Genomic DNA, 21,468 nt, shown 5'->3' on the forward strand with positions numbered 1-21,468 from the left:
AAAAGGCCTGCATTCCCAAATAAGGGATCAGCCTATGCTAAAGTCATGGTGTTAGGAAATGGAATGTCATGTGTAAGGGATAGCAGGAAAGTCAATTTGGCTAGACTGAAGAATGTGTGAAGTGCTTAATATGTAAAAAGCCTGGAGAAGTTATTTGTTGCCAGACTTTGAAGAGATAAATGCTAGACAAAGAATATTGCTTTAGGTATAGTAGGGAGTCACTGGAAATCATGAACAGTGAGTGGTAGTGTCAAAAACAATATTTTGCACATAGCAGACAAAAATGTATTGAGTTGAATTTCATTAAATGGATAGCACTATAAAAATAGATCAGATTTCCTCTCCTCCTTCTCCTTGCAACCTACAAAGATGAGACAGGTTGGATTACTCTTCAGAAAAAGGCAGGTGAGGGAAGAACCATCAGGAATTCCCTTCTACTCTTTTTTTTTTTTGGAAGGGCAGTTGGGGTTAAGTGACTTGCCCAAGTTCACACAACTAGTAAGTGTTAAGTGTCTGAGGCCACATTTGAACTTAGGTCCTCCTGACTCCAGGGCTGGTGCTCTATTCACTGTGCCACCTAGCTGTCCCGGCTACTCTTTTTTTAAGGGTTACTTGGAATTCTCTTCATATAGGGCTACAAGGTGGCATAGCTAGAGCAAGTCAAGCTATTCAGTTTTACCAGGTGCAACACATTTAATTTTCTTTTTTTTTCTCAATCAACAAGCATACATTTCCTGTTCCTCTCATGTCTCCCTCTGCACACCAAAAAAAATCCCCCCAAAACAACCAAAAACCAAGGGAAAAAAATGAAGAGAAACAAAACCATTGTGATACACATTCATAGGAGTGGTTTTGCTATGTTTTGATGTCATTAAAAGAAAAAAAGGAATATACTGGCATAAAGGGGACAGAGAAATATTCATATTACGTTATCTTATGTTATATTCATATTTATATTCAGTCAAAAAATTCCAACATTAGATGTGTCCAGAAATGTGTATCTCATTCTACATCTTGATTCCATCATCTGCCTCTGTTAGGAGATAGGTAAACATGATGATCCTAGGTTCTTATGGTTGGTCATTGCATCAAAGTTCTTAAGTCTTTCAAAGTTATTTACTTTTACAGTGTTATTGTTATTATATAAATTGTTCTGGTTCTTCTCACTTCACTTTGGATCAGTTCGTAGAAGCCTTCCTGGGTTTCTCTGAAATTGTGCCTTTTATCCTTTATTATGACACAATAGAATTCTGTCGTGTGCCATACTTCATTCAGCTGTTCCACACCCCTTAATTTCCAGTTTTTCGCCACAAGAGCTTTTACAAATATTTTTCTTCTTTGTTCATTTTGAGGGGTATACACCTAAAAGTGATATTACTGTCAAAAGGCATTCACAATTGAATAATTTTGGGGTGTAGTTCCAAATTGCTTTCTCAAATGAGTAGACAAATTCAGAATTGTACCAGTAGTGTCTTTTTTTCCCCTCCAACTCCTCCAGCATTTGTTATTTTTGTTTTTCTTTAACTTTGCTAGCCTTATAGGTATGAGGTGCAACTTCAGAGTTACTTTAATTTGCATTTCTTTCTATTATTTACATTTCTCTCATTATTAAGGGCATATTTAAATTGAAGCATTTTTTTTCATGTGACTACTGTTAGTAAAAGAAAATAGTATGCTTTGATCTGCATTCAGATTCCTTAGCTCTTTGTCTGGATGTGGGAAATGAGACTTTTTTTTTTTACAGAAACTTGTTGCAAAGATTTTTCTCCCTGTTAGCCTTCTCATTTTAATTGCATTGGTTTTGTTTATGTATAAACTTTAAAATTTTACCTATTTTCCCCCCTTTACCTCCTACCTTCCTCTTTATAAAGAAAAAGATGGTGGTTAGTGAGAAGGATATATAGAAGTATACACACAGTATACATACATTAATCTATGCTTGATTCAGGCTACTTCTACTCCCTTGTCCCTTCTTACTTTGCTTTACTCAGACATCAGTCACAAGTTCTTTTGAACCTCCTTCATGACCTATTCTCCCCATTGTACTGTCCCTCCCTTCTCTCTGTTTCCTCCTGTTTCCTGTTGAGTCCAGTGTACTTTTATGCCATACTGTGTATTCTTCCTCTTTTGACCATGTTAGATGAAAATGAAATTCAAGTGATGCTCCCCCCATTCCTCCTTAGTTGTATAATTTTTTACTTATGTTGTTATTTAGTCATTTCAATCATGTCTGACTTTTCATGACCTCATTTGGAATAGTTTGCCCTTTCTCCGGTTCATTTTACTGATGAGGAAACTGAGGCAAACAGGGTTGAGCAACTTGTCCAGGGTCACACAGCTAGTAAGTGTCAAGCGTTAGAGGCCAGATTCGAACCTATGTCCTCCTGACTCCAGGGCCTGTGTGCTCTCCACTGTGCCAACTAACTGCCCCCTTTCCAGTCTTCTTATACCTTACTCCCTGCCATGTACTCTTTAATCCAGTGGTACTGGCCTCTGTTCTGTCCCATGAGCAAGACATTCTGTCTTAATTCTGGGCATTATTTTCTGGCTGTCCTGTTTTCCTGAAATGGTTCCCATCTCTGCCTACTGGCTTCCCTGGCTTCCTTTAAGTTCCAACTAAATTCCTATCTTATACAGGAGCCTTTCCCAGTTCTTAATTCTAGTGCCTTCTCTCCATTAATTATTTCTTTTTTATCCTGTGTATAGCTTATTTGTATATATTTGTTTGCTTTTTATCTCTTCATTCAATTGTGAGCTCCTTTAGAAGAGGGGCTGTCCTTTGCCTTTTTAAAATTTGTATCTTTTGCTCTTAGGACAGTTCCTGGAACATAGTAGGTGCTTAATAATTGCTTATTGACTGACTCACTGACTCCCTACCTTCAAAAGTCCCTGACCTGGTTCTTTCTCTTTTTTTGCTTTTTGGAAGGAGGAATGCAGAGCAATTGGGGTTAAGTGACTTGTCCAAGATCACATGGCTAGTAAGTGTTAAGTATCTGAGGCCAGATTTGAACTCAGTTCCTCCTGACTCTAGGGCCCAGTGCTCTGTTCACTGCACCACCTAGCCCCCCCAGCCTGGTTCTTTCTGACCATACATATTGTAGACTTTTCTGGAGAACCCCCAGCTCTTAATTTCCCCTAGACAGAGTTATAGGCTACATATACGTCCTTTCTCAGGTCATACTGGTGCTTGCTTATGTGAAGGGATCCTATTTCTATTGCTTGTGGTCTTCTGGATGACTTTTTTTGTGTAGTTCTTGGATGGAAGAAATCACTTATTATTGTTTATTAAATTTTTATCATTATTCTATCTGATGTGAATTTTCAGGGGGTTGCTGGAGTGGGTATGTGGGGAAAGATCAGTTTTCTTCCTATTAAGGCATCCACTTTGAATTTATAAATAAAAAAGAAACTCACATTTAAAAAGACTCTTTCAAAACAGAAAGATGAATGACATGGATCATTAAACCAAAGACTGAAAAAGAAGTTTGTAAACCAAGTATAATGCTCAGAAAGGGAAGTACATTAGTAAAATCGTCTTTCATTGACCATACAGTATTTATAACTGAAAAAATAATTTGATATAATAAGAAAAATATAACTGGTTTGATAAAGACTATATAAGTAGGCATAGAAATAGACTGATAAAATAGTGATCAGTTAGTTTTTAGTAACATAGGAATATAAAACTCCTTATGATAAAAAGCATATATTCAAAATCATATATTAATCTTTTATGCAGAAGAACACTAAAAGAACTCCCATTAAAATACAGTTGTTCATACACATCACTGTTACTTGAGATAGTTTTTATAAATTTTAAGCAATAGCAATAAAACAAATAAAGGAATAAACATTAGCAAATAAGTTTAATTCTTTTGTTTAAAGATTCCATGATTATATAATTAGAAAACCTAAGACAGGGGAAAAAATTAGTGTGTTACAAATGACTTTAGTAGATTAGAAGGCTATAGAATACATCTTACAATAATCATCTTAATTTCTTTAGGTATCTAATAAATATCAAGGAATATCAGTAGAGAAATACATCTCATAACAACAAAATACACCAGACATTTAGGCATTAAAAGGCCAGGCATATAAAAGATGGAGGGACAATCTAATAATTGTCTTTAACAGAAATCAAAGAACTAAATAAATGAATATATGCTATTTATTATTTAGTCAAATAAGATCAATATTTTCCAAGATAATCTACAGATTTAATACATTATCATTAAATGAGTTCATAGAGTCATGACAGAATTCATATAGAAAAGCAGATGGGGAAAATATCAGTAAAAAGTATGAAAAAGAAAATGTACTTGCCCTATCAGATTTCAGAATATCCTACCAGTTATTTTACTTACACACACACACACACACACACACACACACACATACACACATACACCCCATTCTCTTTTCTTTCTTTGTAGAAAAGGGAATGAAGAACCTCGTATATTTAAGGGAGTAGTATTTGATAGACTCATGGTTAAAAACACTGGTGGATGGAATCAATAAGTCAGTTAAAAGTGGTGGAGAAAATTGGATGATTATGTGGTGAAAAAATGATCTGAATAGGGGGCAGCTAGGTGGTTCAGTGAATAGAGCACCGGCCCCAGAGTCAGGAGGACCTGAGTTCAAATCCGACCTCAGATGCTTAATACTAGCTGTGTGACCTGGGGAAGTCACTTAATCACAATTGCCCTGCTTCCCCCCTCTAAAAAGACAAAAAAAAAGATCTGAATAGATAACAACACTTTATACCACAATAAACTCTTAACTGGATTAGCAATGAAAGTATGAAAAAAATCACCCCTTAAACCTGAAAGGAAATAATATTCTTGGCTCAGCTGTAGGGAAGGAATACTTTTTTTTTTTTAATCAATCTAACAAATGGAAGATAACATGGTAGACAGAATCAGCAGATTTAATTTTACAAAAATAAAGGATTCTATATAACAAAAAGCCCTATCTCTAAAAGAAAAGAGATTGGGAAAAATATTTGTGATAAATATGATATGAAGATCTGATATCTAGGATGGGGTTAGGTGGCGCAGTGAATAGAGCATCAGCCCTGGAGTCAGGAGGACCTGAGTTCAAATCTGTACTCAGACACTTGACACACTTACTAGCCGTGTGACCTTGGGCAAGTCACTTAATCTCAATTGCCCTGCCATCCTCCCTCCAAAAAGAAAAAAAAAAAACCTGGCATCCAGAATCTATAAGAAATTGCTAATCATAGCAGTTATAATAAATATACCTCAGTAAAATAATTGTCAGTGCTCTGAATACACAAGTTTTGAAAATGTAAACTGTTAATAACATGAAAAGATGTTCAGATTCTGTAATCAGAGAAATGCAGAACAAGATAACCTTCAGGTACCACATTATATTCACTAAAATGGCAAAAAAAATTTAATTATAAAATTCAATTCTGATAGAGCTATGAAAAAGCATTCTATTACATTTTGATAGGACTATAGATTGTTGCAAGCTTTCTGGAGAAAAATATTTCAGCATTAATACAAGTCACAGAACTGATAATACTCTGAGCTACAGATTTCATTTTTAGAACTTGATCTCAAAACTGTTATGAAAACAAAAAAAACTCAAACCCATAGCTGAATTATTTGTAATAAAAAAAGAAATTTATATATCCATTGAGTGAAGAAATGCTGAAAAAATGATGCTATATAAATGTAAAATAATAAACGGCTATAAAAATAAATACAAAGAATACAAAGGAATATGGACATGAGACAATACAAAACTCAATCACCAGACCCAGAATAGGATGTATATTGACAGCTGTATTTGAGTGTATATATAGATTATAGTCATTTAGCAGAACTCACTTCAGCTAAATTTTCAAGTAGACATTATTGATTAATATTAATTTTATAATTAAAAATTAATGCACAACACAGATGAAACAGAAATATGTGGAATAGGAATTTTTTCCCTAATACATCTAACAAAGATAGTGATCCTGAGACACAGTGACAATTACATTTTCTTATTCACTCCTTAATGAAGTCATTCTTAATTTAATTATATAATTACATTACATATATAGTCATATTTGTATACTATTTTAAATATTTGTATCTTTGATTAATATAGTGAATTTATACTTTTGTGAAAGGGGGAGGGAAGAGGGAGAGGAAATGTTATATTTTGATATTAACTGAATGCTATAGGTTTAAATGAGAACAGTAATTCTCACACAGATAACACAGTATAATTGTACAATTGCCTATAGGGTGAATTTAAGTGACTTACAGTGAAATACTTCTGGAACCCACTCAGCCACCATCCCTGGCTTTACAGTGAGGTGTTTCTCTCCCCAGTAATAAGAATCTTTGTCTAACATGGCTGTGTTGTTAAGTAGTAACGTTCAAGCCATATCTTCTTAATGATTAAATACTATGGGGAGTGAAATCCAGAGCTTTACTGAAGCTTATAGCATAATACTTTGTTGCTTTCCTTTTGTCTGTAGCACCTGCCACCTAATTCTAGATGAAGAACTCTCCAGTGGCATGAAACTGTGTACAATATTTTATTCAATGTTCTATACGTAAAGCTTTCTGACTCCTTGTATATAGTGACCCTCCTTTAGGCCTCTGCAACAGCATTAATTGATTCTGTACTCAGATACATTATGATTGTAGATAATTTTCACTTGGGTCAAAACTAAAATTAAGATGTAGCCAGTCATCTGACTGGCATTTTGGCAAATTAGAATGGAGCTGTTAAATTGATTCTGTTTTAAACCTCTGGGGAAAAAATTAAAACCACCCAAAGTCAGACCAAATGACAAACGCTTAGGATTGATATGAAATGAGTAAGTCATTTTTCTAGTACTGGTAATTTTACTAAATTTAAAAACTCCTTTTACCTAAAAAGAGGTTTAAGCCTAATGCTAACTCTGGTCAGGAACATGAAAATCAGTGGGTTTTCATTTAAACCTAGTAGCATACACCTGCTTGATAACTAGTACTTTATCTTTCAGATATTCCAATGTCTGTAGGTATAATTGACCCTAGGGCAAATCCAACACAGCTGAATACTGTGGAGTTCCTCTGGGACCCTGCAAAGAGGACATCAGTGTTTATTCAGGTAAAAAGATGTGTCTAATTACAAAGGACATCCCAAGTTCCTTGTTTTGCCGAATAAGGAATATCACATGATAAAGATGTAACCCCTTAGAAAGGTTCTCAGTTGATTCAAGTACAAACTCCTCAGCATGTGCCTTAGAGCCTCTTTGAATGAATGAATGAAAAAGCATTTACATACTTAATACATACTAAGCACTGCGCTACATGCTAGGGATATAGACAGAAAAGGTGAGATAATCTCTCCTCCCAAGGAGCTTATATTGTAATTGGGAGAGACAAAACATGTGAGGAGCTCATTTGCATGGCATGTGGAAAAGCCTGAAAGCCCTAAGGGTTTGGTGATAGCAAATGGCAAGGTCCGGTGGTGTTTAGGATGCATTAGCAGATTACATGTGCCCAGGGATCTGGAGGGCATAGCACATCATATCAGTAAGTCCTGATGGTCCTCCATTTCCCCAGAATGATTTCCACAGATCATCCAAGCAGTGTGAGTAACCATGTTGGGGTAAGTGTGAAAGGAAAGCAAATGGAACAGACACTCTCTGGTAGTCTTAATCCGCACTGGCCTCAACAGGATCTGTAGCAGAATAATTACTCCTTTTAACTACCCTCATGAATGAATTGCTTCCTCAGATTTTCCCAGCTAATCAAACCTTCTAACTACCTCTGCCCTTGTCTCGTTCTCCCCTGGAGTTTTCATACATCGTTTTCCCTAGCCCAAATTACTCTTTAACTATCTCCCTCATTACATTGTAACCACCTCAGTGGCAGAAAGAGACAAAAAGAGCATTATTTTTTTATTGTTGGATTTGTTTGTTTTTTTTTTTTCAGGTACATTGTATCAGCACAGAGTTCACTATGAGAAAACATGGTGGAGAAAAAGGTGTGCCATTCCGAGTTCAGATTGATACCTTCAAGGAGAATGAGAATGGAGAATACACTGAACACTTGCATTCAGCCAGCTGTCAAATCAAAGTTTTCAAGGTACTGCTAGCCATTTTGCTAGGTTTTGTCTGCCTCTGTTTTAGCAGTTATCAACAGATCAGAAATCTGAATTGTCATTTCAAATACATTGTAGTAAAAATGTGAGAGAACAGAAGAAAACTTACAAGGAAGCAAAGATGGATAGCTCTCAACATAATGTGGAGAATTTATTATATAGACTTTCTTGAAATGGAAATTTATTGCTATATATTCTGAATCCTCCCTTATGTTCTATGCACATAACATTTTTTATTACTTTGTATTTAAGTTTATAATACATTTATCTTTTCTTATTGTGTATTTAAGTTTTAGAAAAATAAAATTTTTAAAATATGGCTTGAGCTAAAAGTATGCTGGCTTAATTGTGACAACTGTTCTGTTTGGGATTTGGTGGGTGGATGCAGAAACAAGAATCCTCTTCAGAGTTCGATGAATTCAAGTTACCTGGCACAGATGAACATCCTCCTCCAGTACTAAAAGAACCGGCAGATGTGTTGCTGAACCATTGTCAGTAATATTTGAATATTGTAGAGGTGCTAAAAGACTAGAGAAGAGCAAATGACGTGCACATGAAAAGTGGATGTCACACCAGAGTGGGAGGGACAGCTAATGTTGGTGGCAGGGTCCAAAGAGATCTTGATAGATTCTAGTAGAGGTGTCAGACATGCTTCACAGGTCTCATACAGCTAGGAAAATTCCCAACTATGGCCAGAATCAGATGTTAATGTAATTGGGAAATATTTAGCAAAATAAATAAAAATACAATAAAATATAGATAACATTACATTTTCAAACTTAGTCGCTATGAGTTTGACCCCACTGGGTTAGGGTGGGCTCAGTCTAATAAGATGAAACTGAGTAACAATAAATGTAAACCCTTAACACTTAAGTACAAAAAAATCGGTTCTACAAACACAAGATGGGCAAGGCATGGTTGGGTAGCAGTTTATCTGAAAAAAATCAAAGGGCTTTAGCAGACTGCAAAGTCCACTAAACTTTAGTCAACAATGTGGTGTTGGCAGCCACAAAAGTTAATGCCTTTTGTCTACATAAAGAGAGATGCAGCTTCCAAGAATAAGGAAATGATAGTTGCCTAAGGCTCTGTCCTCCTCATCAAACCTGCTCTGAAATATTGTGTTCGATTCTGCGCACCACAGTTGAAGATGAGCTGGAGAACATCTAGAGGAAGAAAACTAAGCTATATTAAAGGGCCTTGATTTCATATCAGATGGGGATTAGTAGAAGGACTTGGGAATATTTTAACTTAGGGAAGAAAAGTATTGAGGGCACATCATAGCCAGCTTTATGCGTTTGAAGGAATTTGACTTGTTATTAGTATCAGAAGAAAGAAAGAAATGGGGTGGATTTTAGGCTTGATGTCTGGGGAAAAAAAAACCCTGTCCTAACGCTTAAAGCTGTACAAAAGTAGAATAGACTGCCTCTGGAGGTAATGATCTATTCTTTCTAGAAGGTCTTCAAGCAGAGGATAAATGACTATTTGCAAGTATTTTCTAATAAGAATTCTTTTCAGATATGAGTTGGACCAGATAACTGCTTAGGTCCCTTCTAACTCTCAAATTCTGTGATTCTTTGAGCTCTTACGGATTGAGGAAGACCATGAAGTTTGCATGGTTTCACCAAACAGTTGTCAACTATGTTAGTCAATCTATCTCTGTCAGCACACATTTTTCAAACAAAATTTGTCTAATTTTAGCCCAAAGGTGCAGACAGGAAGCAAAAAACAGACAGGGAGAAAATGGAGAAGCGAACCCCTCATGAAAAGGAAAAATACCAACCTTCCTATGAGACAACTATACTCACGGAGGTAAAAGATTTTTTTAGAGGTTCATTTCAATCTTTTTCTGAGTGATTTGCCTTTTCTCTGGGAATTAACTTTTTTGTTGCCCAGCTAAAGCTAACAAGGCTGCTAGACAATTTATGGTATAGAGAGAATTTTGGGCAGAATACCAGTGCATTTATTTTTCCCCATGCAATTATTAAGTGATATGGGATCCATGTATTTGCCTTGTAAATTCCCTATGGGTCCTGTCAGAAGTTCTGATATGTATGTAGGCCTCTGAAATAGAGGAAATTTGTGAGGTTAGGACTTTAGAATCAAGATATGGATCTTGTGTTTTTCTGGGGAAATCATCTTACAGTTCAGATTACACAGTTTTTGTTTTTGCTTTTTTTTTTTTTTTTTGGTTTTGTTTTTTGCTTTTTAGAGGGGGAAGGTGGGGCGTTTGGGGTTAAGTGACTTGCCCAAGGTCACACGGCTAGTAAGTATTAAGTGCCAGAGGCTAGATTTGAACTCAGATCCTCTGACTCCAGGGCCAATGCTCTATTCACTGCGCCACCTAGCTGCCCCATTACACAAATTTTAAAAAGAACATTAAGAGTAAGTCTACTTTATGTCTGAGTTGTGCTTTTTTTTTTAGTGTTCTCCATGGCCTGAGATCACATATGTCAATAATTCCCCATCACCTGGCTTTAACAGTTCCCATAGCAGTTTTTCAATTGGAGAAGGGTAAGTCTGAGAAATAAAATTGGCTTGTTTTTGAACTCCAAAATATTTCAAGAAGTGAGGTGTACATTTCTAGATGAATAATAATAGTTAACATGTATATAGTATTTTATTATTTACAAAACACTTTCCTCATAACAATCCCAAGAAATAAATAGTGTAAGTATTTTGTCCTTTTTTAAATGAAAGGAAATTGTAGGCTAAGGGACTTCCCCCAAGGTTACACAGGTAGTAAGTATTGGAGTTGGGCCTCAAACTCATGTCTTCTGACCACATTTTCCCCCTTTGTTTCATTATACCACCTATCATCTGGTTTTTGGTAGCAATGATTTGGTAATCATTGTTGGACCAGCATCATACAAGATTTTAAGAAGTTTCTATAGCTCTTACAGCCTTTTTACTCATGAAAATGGTATTTGTGGTCAATTTTCAATTACAGGGGTATACCAATTACTCTGTGAAGATAGATTTTTGTAAGTCTCCCACCATCTTACCACCTGACTTTTAACTGTTTGTTTAGTATTCATATTATAGGAAAGTTCCTCATAAGTCCTCATTGCTATTTGTTAGCATCTTATAGATAACTGCCACCTGGTATTTGAATGTTGACATCTTGGAGAAAAGGTTGAGGCTGGTATAGCATGCTGGGAAGAAAAGAACCCTGGATTTAGAGTTAGGAACCCTGACTTTAAGTCCTAGCTCTGATGCTTATTAGATTTGTGTGTTTGGCAATCACTTTGAAACTATTTTCTCATTTGTAAAATGGGAACAAATAGTACTTACTTTACCTACCACACGAGGTTATGAGTCTCTTATTAGATAATGGAAATGGAAGCACTTTTTCAAGTATTTTTAATTTAAAATGCAAACTATTGTTATTATTATTTCATTTAACTCCTGTCTCTCATTTCCAGAGGTAGTTGACACAGAAGGCAAAAAAAGTAGTTATATTTTAGAATCATAGGATCGTAGATTTAGAGCTGGAAGGGACTTTAAAAGTCATTTAGATCAACCCCTTCATTTTACAGATGAGGAAACTGAGACCCAGAGAGGAAGTGCACCCTGGCTAAAGCAGACAGGACTGGAGAGGAAAAACCAAGTCAGGACATGAGGGAGAGAACTATCTGAAGAGAGTTCTTAGCATTTAAAACTCTAGACTCTACTAGGCTTTACCCAAGGGCTACATTCAGGTTTGAAATAGTGGGGGTGGTCTATTTACATGGTGTTTGATTTTATTTAGGACTTATTTCAACTTTGAGGAGGTTTATAAGGTTAAGCATAGTGCAAAAATAAGACAATTAATGGTAAAAACAGAACAGAAGCTCAAATAAAGATAGCAGAGTGAGTAGACATTGCCAACTAAGTGAGGCAATTACAAATGTGTCCCCTAGATTTGACTCCAGGTTTCCTGATAGTTGGAGGGGTGGGAGGGTGTGGCCAGGGAGATACATTTAGATTACATTATCTGATGAAAGAAAGCATAACCAACAATCCATGGAGACAGACGTTTTCCTGGGATTATGATATATTTATAATTAAATGGATTATATCATCTATATAATGATAGTTCTAAAGATTTTCATTTTATTTTGCTGTCTTATTTTTTTTTTCTCTTATGCTTTACTCTGTTGATTTGGATCTTTTATACGTAAACTGCTGCAGGGCTCTGGAGATACCCATGTAACAAGTGGGAAGAAGGAGGGAGAATAAGGGTGCCAAAAATTCTTGATTGTCCCTAGGTCACAGAACAGATTTCATTGGTCTAGGGAACTCCCAGGGTAAGGACACTCCCCCTACCAATGCTGGTCAGCACCTTCTCTACAATTTATAGTCCTACAGTTTTCTAGAGCACGGATACTCATTGACTTGTCTGAGGCAACAGAGCCACTTATATGACAGGCTAGGCTCAAATCAAGTCTGGCTTTGAGGACTTCTCTCTTGCTATGCTGCCTCTTTGGTTTTAAATACAGGGTCTTCCAAACATCTTGGTGCCGTTTTAAGTTTTAATAGCTAAACCAAAATTTATAGTTCAAAGCTGCACCAAGATGGTTTGGAATACCCTGTGTATCTATCATTGTGTGTGATCTTAAGATCCACTTTTTGGAGAGAGGAAAAAGAGATGATAAGCATTCTGACTCTCAGTTTTCTTCCTCAGGCTGTCATGGGCTTACTCTTTTATTTTAAATGTCTCTTTAGGAATGGTTCACCAAATCACCAGCCAGAACCTCCTCCTCCAGTTGCAGATGTAAGTCTCACATTGAATGCTAGCTATTTGCAATGTTTAGAAGTACTTTGAAGATTATGGTATTCAATAGATAATACTTTTAGGCTTCCAGTGCACTCGTAGGAGAGTAATTTTTGGGGTACAGACCATTTGTAAACACACTAGACTCAAGTTAGCTTTGCTACTGAATGTGATGTGTCTGCTCTAGATTACTTTCTATAGTTATGAAGTTACTCTTTTGTACTCCTGGTTTCAGAACCTTCTGCCAACAACTACCCCTCAGGAAGCTCAACAGTGGTTGCATCGCAACAGATTCTCTACCTTCTCACGGCTTTTCACAAACTTCTCAGGTTGGTATCATCTTTCCTTATAATGGAAAACTACATTTTGGTGTCTTGTTTGGTCTCATAAAAGGCTTTCATGTGTGCTCTGAACTATTTTTCCTTCTCTTATAAAGTTATCAGACTTTTTCTCTTTTTAAACATTTTTTATCTTTTGTTTTTACATCACCTGTATTTCCTAATTGCCCAGAGAGCTATTGCCTATAACAATGAATAAAAAAGGTGGCAAAGATCATTTCTGAAAACTGATAAGCACATCAATCCAGTCTAACAGGATAGACAGTGTTCTGCTTCCATATTTTCCCTCCTCTGTAAAGAAGAGAGATAGGGAGATGCAGTCTCAAATCTCCTTTTCAAGATCAAGATCGGTCATTAAAATGACATAGCATGTAGTTTCAGTTTTGATTTATGTTATTGTAGTTATTGTATATATGTTTTCCTGGTTCTGCTTACTTCATTCTGCATCATATCATGTGAAGAAGCTCTTTATGCCACCTTGTGTTCTTCATATTCATTTTTCCAGGTAGTATAGTAATATTCCATCACATTCATATTTTACAATTTACTTAGAAATTCCCCAATTGATAGGTATCATTTTGTTTCCAGTTCTTTGTTACTACAAAAAGTGCTACTATAAATATATTTTTTAAATTTATTGGACATTTCTTTCTCTCTTTAACTTTTTAGGGTATATACCTAGCAGTGAAATTTCTATGTTGGATATGAGGGTAGATATGAACATTTTAGTAATTATCTTTGCTTAATCCCACATTACATTCAAGAATGGTTGAATTCATCACAGATACAACAACAGTGTTTTAGTGTGCTTATCTTTTCAATAAGAAGATATCTTTTAATGAAAATTAAAAATGGGAAATAGACAAACAGGAATGGCATTGCCACCAAGTATAATAATTTTATCCAGAAGTTAAACTAATTTAGATTCCTCTTTCCTTCTTTTCTTAAGATTAGCAAAACATAACAGAATCATTCCAAGGTCTTCTGTCTAATTAGACTTCCTCTCTGACCCCTTATGATGATAGGGTTCAAAGAGGACATGTCTTTCATCTCTTCATATTATAATGTCAAAAGTTTATCGTTGTTTAGCCCTTTGAAAACATTCATTAGTGGTTACCTTTTAATGTTTTTCTTAACTCAAGTTTGAATTTCAGAGTTTCTACGCTGCTCTGGTCTTTTCATCAGGAATGTTGGGATGACCTCTATTAAAAGACCATTTTTCCCTCTGTATGATTATAGTTTGCTAGGTAAATTATTCTTGCCTGTATCCTTTGGAATATCGTATTCCGAGCTCTCCACTCCTCCATTTCAGTAGTGGCTCTAACTTTGTTCTTCTTCAAGAACCAGATAAAGAACAGCAATAATGGCTCCTGAATTGTTTGTGATCCTGAGTGTCACTCCTTGGTAATTGAATTTTGTCTCTCTGATTACAGTATTTTTCTTTGACCTGTAATCTTTGGATTTTGGCTGTGATAGTCCTTGGAGTTTTCATTTTGGAATTTCAGGAGGTGACCAGTGGATTCTTTCTAGTTCCACTTTGTTCTCTGATTCTGGGCAATTTCCTTTTAAGATTTCTTGAAATATGTCCAGGCTTTTTTTTTGGGGGGGGGTCACTACTTTCAAGTAATCTAGTGATCCTTAAATTTTCTCTCCTCAGTCTCTTTTCTACATGATTTGTTTTCCTTTGAAATACTTTTATGTTTTCTTCTGTTGCTTTCAGACTTTTGACTGAAATTTTAATATTTCTTTTTGTGTCATGGAGTCATTGACTTCTGTTTGGTTCATTCTAATTTTTAGGTAATTTGGTGCTTGGGCAAGGTTTTGTACCAGAGCTTGTACCATGCTGCTAATTCCCTTTCCAATTTTTCTTCCATGGTTCTCATTTTTTTTTTCCAGTTTTTTTTCCTTTAAGTACTATCATTTCATGGGTTTTTTTTTTCTTTTTGGAGGGCAATTGGTGTTAAGTGACTTGCCCAAAGTCACATGGCTAGTAAGCACGTCAAGTGTCTGAGACTGGATTTAAACTCAGGTCCTCCTGACTCCAGGGCCGGTGCTCTATTCACTGCACCACCTAGCTGCCCCTATTGTTTCATTTATAAAAATATTTTGAATTCTTTTTAATGCTTGTTTTCACTTTCTGGAACTCATGTTGAATATGTGCCCAAACTGCATTTTCCTTTGAGGCTTTTTTTTTTTAATGTTTTTTTTTCTTCTGTTTTTTTTGTTGTTGTTACCTTATTTTTGTTTTTAGTTACAAATTCTTTCTCTCCCTTCACTCCCTCTTCCACCCATTAATAAGCAAGGAATCCCACACCCATTAGACATACGAAGTCATGCAAAATATATTTTGGCATTAGCCATGTTGGGGGTGGGGAGGGGAAGCAAGAAACATAAAGAAAAAATATGCTTCAGTCTTTAAGTCCATTGGTTCTAGCATTTTTCATCATGAGTCCTTTGGAATTATCATGGAGCATTGTATTAATCAGAGTAGCTAAGTCTTTCACAGTTAATCATTTACATTGTTGCGTTGGTTCTGCTCATTTCACTTGGTATCAAATTATTTGCCTTTCCAGTTTTTTTCTGAAACCATCCCCTCTCATTCTATTTTTTTTTGGAGGTGGGAAGGCAGGGCAATTGGGGTTAAGTGACTTGCCCAAAGTCACATGGCTAGTAAGTGTCTGAAGTCACATTTGAACTCAGGTCCTTCCGATGCTCTTTCACTACACCACCTAGCTGCCCCCATCCCCTCTCATTCTTATAGCACAGTCATTCTATTATAATCATATGCCACACCTTATTCATTTACTCCCCAGTTGATGGGCATCCTCTCAGTTTCCAGTTCTTTGCCACCACAAAAAGAACTGCTATGAATGTTTTTGTACAGATAGATCCTTTTCCTGTTATCTCCTAGACCTAGTAGTGATATTATCAGGTCAAAGAATATATGCCTTCTGGGGCATGGAGATCCACTGTGCCCTACTGGAAAATCAGAGCGGGTATGGGAGAGAGCAGACCGGAGGAGGGGATATCCAGTGGGGTGGTGGGTAGGGGGAAAAACGGGGAGAAAATTTGTAACTCAAAATCTTGCAGAAATGAATGATGTAAACTAAAAGTTAATAAAGCATTTGATTAAAAAAAAGAATATATGCCTTGTGGATATTTTGGAATAATTTTTTTCTTCTGGGTTTGTGTCTTGAGTGTCCCTGTCACCAGAATAGCTTTTTATGGTATGATTCTTTTTTTTTTTTTTTGCTCATTCTTCCAGCCTACTTCCTGCTTTTGGCCTTGTTAGAGCTGGGTTCTGTGTATTTCTGGAGGGAAGGTCTGGACTGATCCTAGTTGCTGTTTTCTTCGGGCATTGAGTGTCATTCTGGTATTTTAGGGGCAGCTCAGGCTTGAGATCTGTCAACCAACAGCATTCCTGAGGCAGTCTGATCCAGCAGTGGCTGACAGTTGCCCTCACTTTGGTCACTGTCAGCCATATGAGCAGCTCTGCTGGGGTAGAACCAGAGCCAGAGGTTCCCCTTTGGCCTGGGATTCTTACCCTAGTCCCTCCTTTTCAGTCTTAGGGCTGCTTCTCGCCCCGATGCCCACTGCTCCTCTTGCTTAATTCTGGTCCTGGGGCCTGCAGACCTCTTTGTCTTCATGTGCTGACTGGGCAGGAAAAATGATTCACTGTGACTTTTTTTTTTTTGCATTTCCCCATCAGATTTGAATCTGGCATGTTTCCTAGATGTATGTATTTAGAGGAGTTTTGTGGAGGAGGTCACTGTACTTTTCCTACTCTGTCCCAGATAGTGCTTTGAAGAAGGGAATGTGAACATCTATTCAATGTTATTTTTAAAAATTCTCTTCAAAAGTCAGTGTTGGTATGTATTACAGACTCTTGCTTTATTTCTCATGTTTTTATTTTATGCTTATTAGGTGCAGATTTATTGAAGTTAACCAGAGATGATGTTATCCAAATTTGTGGCCCTGCTGATGGAATCCGACTCTTCAATGCCTTAAAAGGGCGGTATGTTATTCATTTTAGCATGAATTTAGCATTCACACATTGGTCTGCTTTAGGGTGAGAAATCCAGAGTGTTTTGTGGGGCACTTAGCTACCCTGTAAAAAGTTTTTCATTCTGACTCAGTGGACTCCTTATCATAGTACACCCTATATTTTATTATCAAGAGAAGATTAGAGCGGGGAAAGATTTTTACTCTAATTTAGGGATGGATGAAATGGAGTAGAGGCCATGATGAATATTAAAAATACTTATTGTGTACTAGGTATTACGTAGAGAAACCTAATAAATCCAGTCTTTGCCCTTTCACTCTAAAACAGACAACACTGATAACGAGAAATTACATGCAGGAGGTAACAAACAAAATTTAAATAGTTACTGTATACTGGGAATAAAATATTTGCATTTAATACATGACCTGCATGAATGCATTTTAGAGTATTTGAGTTTGGTAAGACTTCATGGAAGAAGTAGAATTTTAAGACTTGACTTTAAAAGAGACAGTTTGATATAGTGGATAGAAAACCAGTCTCAGAGCTAGGAAGCTCTGGGTTCAAGTTCTCTGACAGACTGATCGTATGACTCTGAGCAAGTCACTTAACCCTTCAGACCTCTAGACCAGAGCTGTCAAGTACTGTCGGAGTACAACTCCCAAGTGCAGATTAAAATGCAATTTGGGAGATGTTTAACAGAATCAAGTGCAACATAGATAATGTTAATATGTGGCTTTCTAAGCCACTATGCAGCAGGCAGGATCCATTTCTATTTGAGTTTGACTACACTGCTCTAGGCAACTCCCTGCAAAGAAAGTGTCAACATGCATTCGTAAGGAGTTTTCTCACCTCAGAACAACCTGTGCCATTGAAATCATTCACTCATTCAATAAATAAATTCACTCATTCTTCTGTACCAAGTGCTAGAACACAGATCTTGTCTTTTTAAAAGAAATAGTTTGGTATTTGGAGGAGAAAGGAGTAGAACATAAGGCATTATTTATAAGCAATCTAGTGTGGTCACATGAATAGAATAGGTAATGGAATGTGTTTACAGAAGGAAAACAGGTTGAGCTAAGGTATAAATGGTGGCCTAATATATTCTGCTGAGGGTCCTGAAACTAATCTTGGACCTGGTCCACAGTATATGGAGTCAGAGTTTATATTTTTAGTCTCTTTTGTCTATATGCTCTTATATAGGCAGAGTAGTCTTATTGTCACAAAGTATGTATTATTATCTTTAAAGCTGGTGTCCCATAAAATGTGCCTGCCTTGAGAACTCTACAGCTTACAAGATGCTTCCTCCCTAGGATGGTGAGGCCCAGGCTGACGATTTATGTTTGCCAGGAATCCTTGCAGTTGAGGGAGCAGCAGCAGCAGCAGCAACAGCAGCAGAAACATGAGAATGGAGACTCAAATGGCGCTTTCTTTGGTAGGTCATTCAGAAGAGAACAGGATGGACTCAAAGAGAGGTGAAAGGGAGACGCAAGTGTTTACATGATGGGAGTCCACTAAGTGATAGAGTGGGAATTCATAGAAAAGTAGGTCTGTGTTTTGAGAATTATTTCTAGGATCAAATACCAAATCAAATACCAACTCCTGTGTTTGCCATTTTAAACCCTTCATAACTTGACTCCAAATTCAGTGGTCCAGTCAAACTGGCCTTCTTATTCTTCATACATGGCACTGCATTTTATTTCTCCTTACTTTCTTACTTGCTATCTCTCATGCCTGGAAGATATTCCCATCTTTACCTTCACCTTTTAGAATCCTTAATTTTCTTCAAGACTCAGTTCAAGTGTTACCTTCTACATGAAACTTTTGCCTGATACCCTCCCCCCATTGTCCATGCCCTCTTTCCCCCAAATCACCTTGTACCTATTTTATTTCTGCCTTATGTTGCCAGCATATATATGTGTTGCTTTCCCCTCTAGAATGTAAACTTTTGGAAAGTAGGGGCTGTGTCATTTTTGTCTTTGTAGTAATCCTAGTGGCTAGTACAGTATCTGGCACACTGTAGAAAGGCAATAAATACTTAATGATTGATCTGTTGATTGATTAATTGTGCAGGAATGTCCTTAATTAGGGAACAATCTAACCCTGACTGCTGATTCTTTCTTCACTTTGCAGTGTACCATGCCATCTACCTGGAAGAACTGACAACTATTGAGCTGACAGAGAAAATTGCTCAGCTTTTCAGTATTTCCCCTTGTCAGATCAGTCAGATCTACAAACAGGGGCCAACAGGAATCCATGTGCTCATCAGTGACGAGGTAAATTCTGAATGGAGCTTTATCATCAAGCAATTTAATATTCAAGAAAGTATCATATAATAGAATACCAACCATATATACTAGGGACCATTCTCTGTTTGTCAAACTACTTTTTTTCTGCTTAAAACTAAAATGTCTTTCTTCAAACACCCTTGAAACACATGAGCAAAAGGGCAAATGATTCTGATGATTTTTATAGACCAGCCATTTGAAGAATATGAGTTCAACAGGATATCCTTTCTATTTAAGACCCCATTTGGGTTGTGCTCAAGGGCAGAGGAATTAAAAAGGCCAACCATTTTCAGCTTACCTGAAATGTTATAAAAACTGACAATTTCTATGCAAATGGCTAAAATTCCACATTGTACAGAAAACCTTTCTCAGAACCTTCTGCTGATAGTGCCTTCTATCTACTCTGTATGTATCTTGTATGTCCACAGTTATTTACTTCTGGTCTCCACTGTTGGAATATCCCTAATATAGCATCTGGCACGTGGCACATAGTAAGAGTTTAATAAAGAATTGTTGGGTCACTGTATATCTAGTCCTAGTCTCCTCAGATCCAATTCCATAGCACCAAATATCCATTGGGCATCTCAAATACATGTCCAAAAGGAAATTCATTACTCTTCCCCCCCCCAAAAAAAAATAAAAATAAAAATACCTCTTTTCCAGACTTTCCCATTACTATCAAGTGATAAGACCATCCCTTCAGTCACCCAAGTTTGCAACCTCATTGTCATCTTAGACTCTTCATCCCACATATCCAGTCAGTTGCCAAATCTTGTCATTTCTATCTCTATATCTCTGTAAATAAATATCCTCTCTTCTCCACTCTCATCCACCACCCTAATCAGCAGCAGCCTCCATTTTTGGTTTACTTTCTCAAGCCTCTTTCTATCCCAATCCATCCTCCACACAGCTGCCAAAGTGATTTTTCCCATAACTCACCACCCTTAATAAACTCCAATGGTTCGTCTGGCTTCAAGAATGAATTCCTCTGACATTTAAAGCTCTTCATAGCCTAGCTCCTTCCTGCCTTACCAGTCTTTCTTACACTTTACTCCTTCTTCTTTAACTCTTTGTTTTAGCAATAGTGACCTACTCAGTGTTTGGCTTACATGATATGCTTCATCCCCATCTATTGATGCCTTTTCACTTACTTTCCCCCATGCCTGGAATGCCTTGCCTCAGCACATCTCTGGCTCACCTGGTTTCCTTTAAGACATAACTCAAGTGCCACCTTCTTCATGAAGCCTGCCCTGGTCCCTCGAGCTGCTACCACATCTCCTCCTCAAACAATATTGTATTCATTTTGTATATATTCTGAATATACCCATATGTGTATATGTTTTCTCCCCCATCAAAATATAAATTCCTTGAGGGCAAGGGCTGTTTGACTTTTCTTTGTACATGTAGTACTTAGCATAGTGCCTCACACATTAGCTTAATAAATGCTTGTTGATTAATTAATATCCCTGAGCTAAAGTACTCATAATCTAATAGCATTTTGTTTAAACTTTAGAAGTTTACTTAATCTTTTTTAAAATTTTAAAATTTTCTTTTATTTTCCGTTCCAAATACTCTCCCTCTCCCTCCCATTGAGAAAGCAAGAAATACAATATTCAGTATATATATGAAGTCACACAGGCATTTCTGCTTGAATCATGTTCCAAAAAGAAAGAAAAAAATGTGCTTCAGTCTGCACTGAGTCCTTTTTTTAGTCCTTTTGTATCTAATGGGATAGCATTTTTCATCATTAGGCCTTTGGAATTGTGATAAATCATTGTATTCATCAGAGTTGCCAAGTCTTTTCACAGTTATAATATTGCCGTTACTGTGTATACTGTTGTCCTGATTCTTCTCTATTCTCTCTGCATCAGTTCATATAGGTCTTCTCAGGATTCTCTGAAGCTATTGCCTTCATCATTTCTTTTTCTTTTCTTTTTTTTTTTACCTTTTTTTTGGAGGGGGGGAGGC

At 36.7% G+C, this 21,468-nt stretch overlaps 1 protein-coding gene across 1 annotated transcript in view; it reads left to right on the top strand.

Moving 5' to 3' along the window:
- TFCP2 (transcription factor CP2) overlaps positions 1-21,468 on the top strand; it is a 59,816-nt gene that overhangs the window by 32,267 nt on the left and 6,081 nt on the right. Inside the window, exons 5-13 of the mRNA XM_069092538.1 lie at positions 7,016-7,122; positions 7,953-8,105; positions 9,820-9,930; positions 10,544-10,632; positions 12,826-12,874; positions 13,110-13,203; positions 17,137-17,227; positions 18,526-18,647; positions 19,346-19,488. Coding sequence (XP_068948639.1) covers positions 7,016-7,122; positions 7,953-8,105; positions 9,820-9,930; positions 10,544-10,632; positions 12,826-12,874; positions 13,110-13,203; positions 17,137-17,227; positions 18,526-18,647; positions 19,346-19,488 — 959 coding nt within the window. The remainder of the gene's footprint in view (positions 1-7,015; positions 7,123-7,952; positions 8,106-9,819; positions 9,931-10,543; positions 10,633-12,825; positions 12,875-13,109; positions 13,204-17,136; positions 17,228-18,525; positions 18,648-19,345; positions 19,489-21,468) is intronic.

This window comes from Petaurus breviceps, unplaced genomic scaffold (assembly GCF_028583685.1).
Source record: "Petaurus breviceps papuanus isolate PSGF00001 unplaced genomic scaffold, PetGlider_PUasm1.0 191, whole genome shotgun sequence".
In the NCBI taxonomy this organism is placed as follows: Eukaryota; Metazoa; Chordata; class Mammalia; order Diprotodontia; family Petauridae; genus Petaurus; species Petaurus breviceps.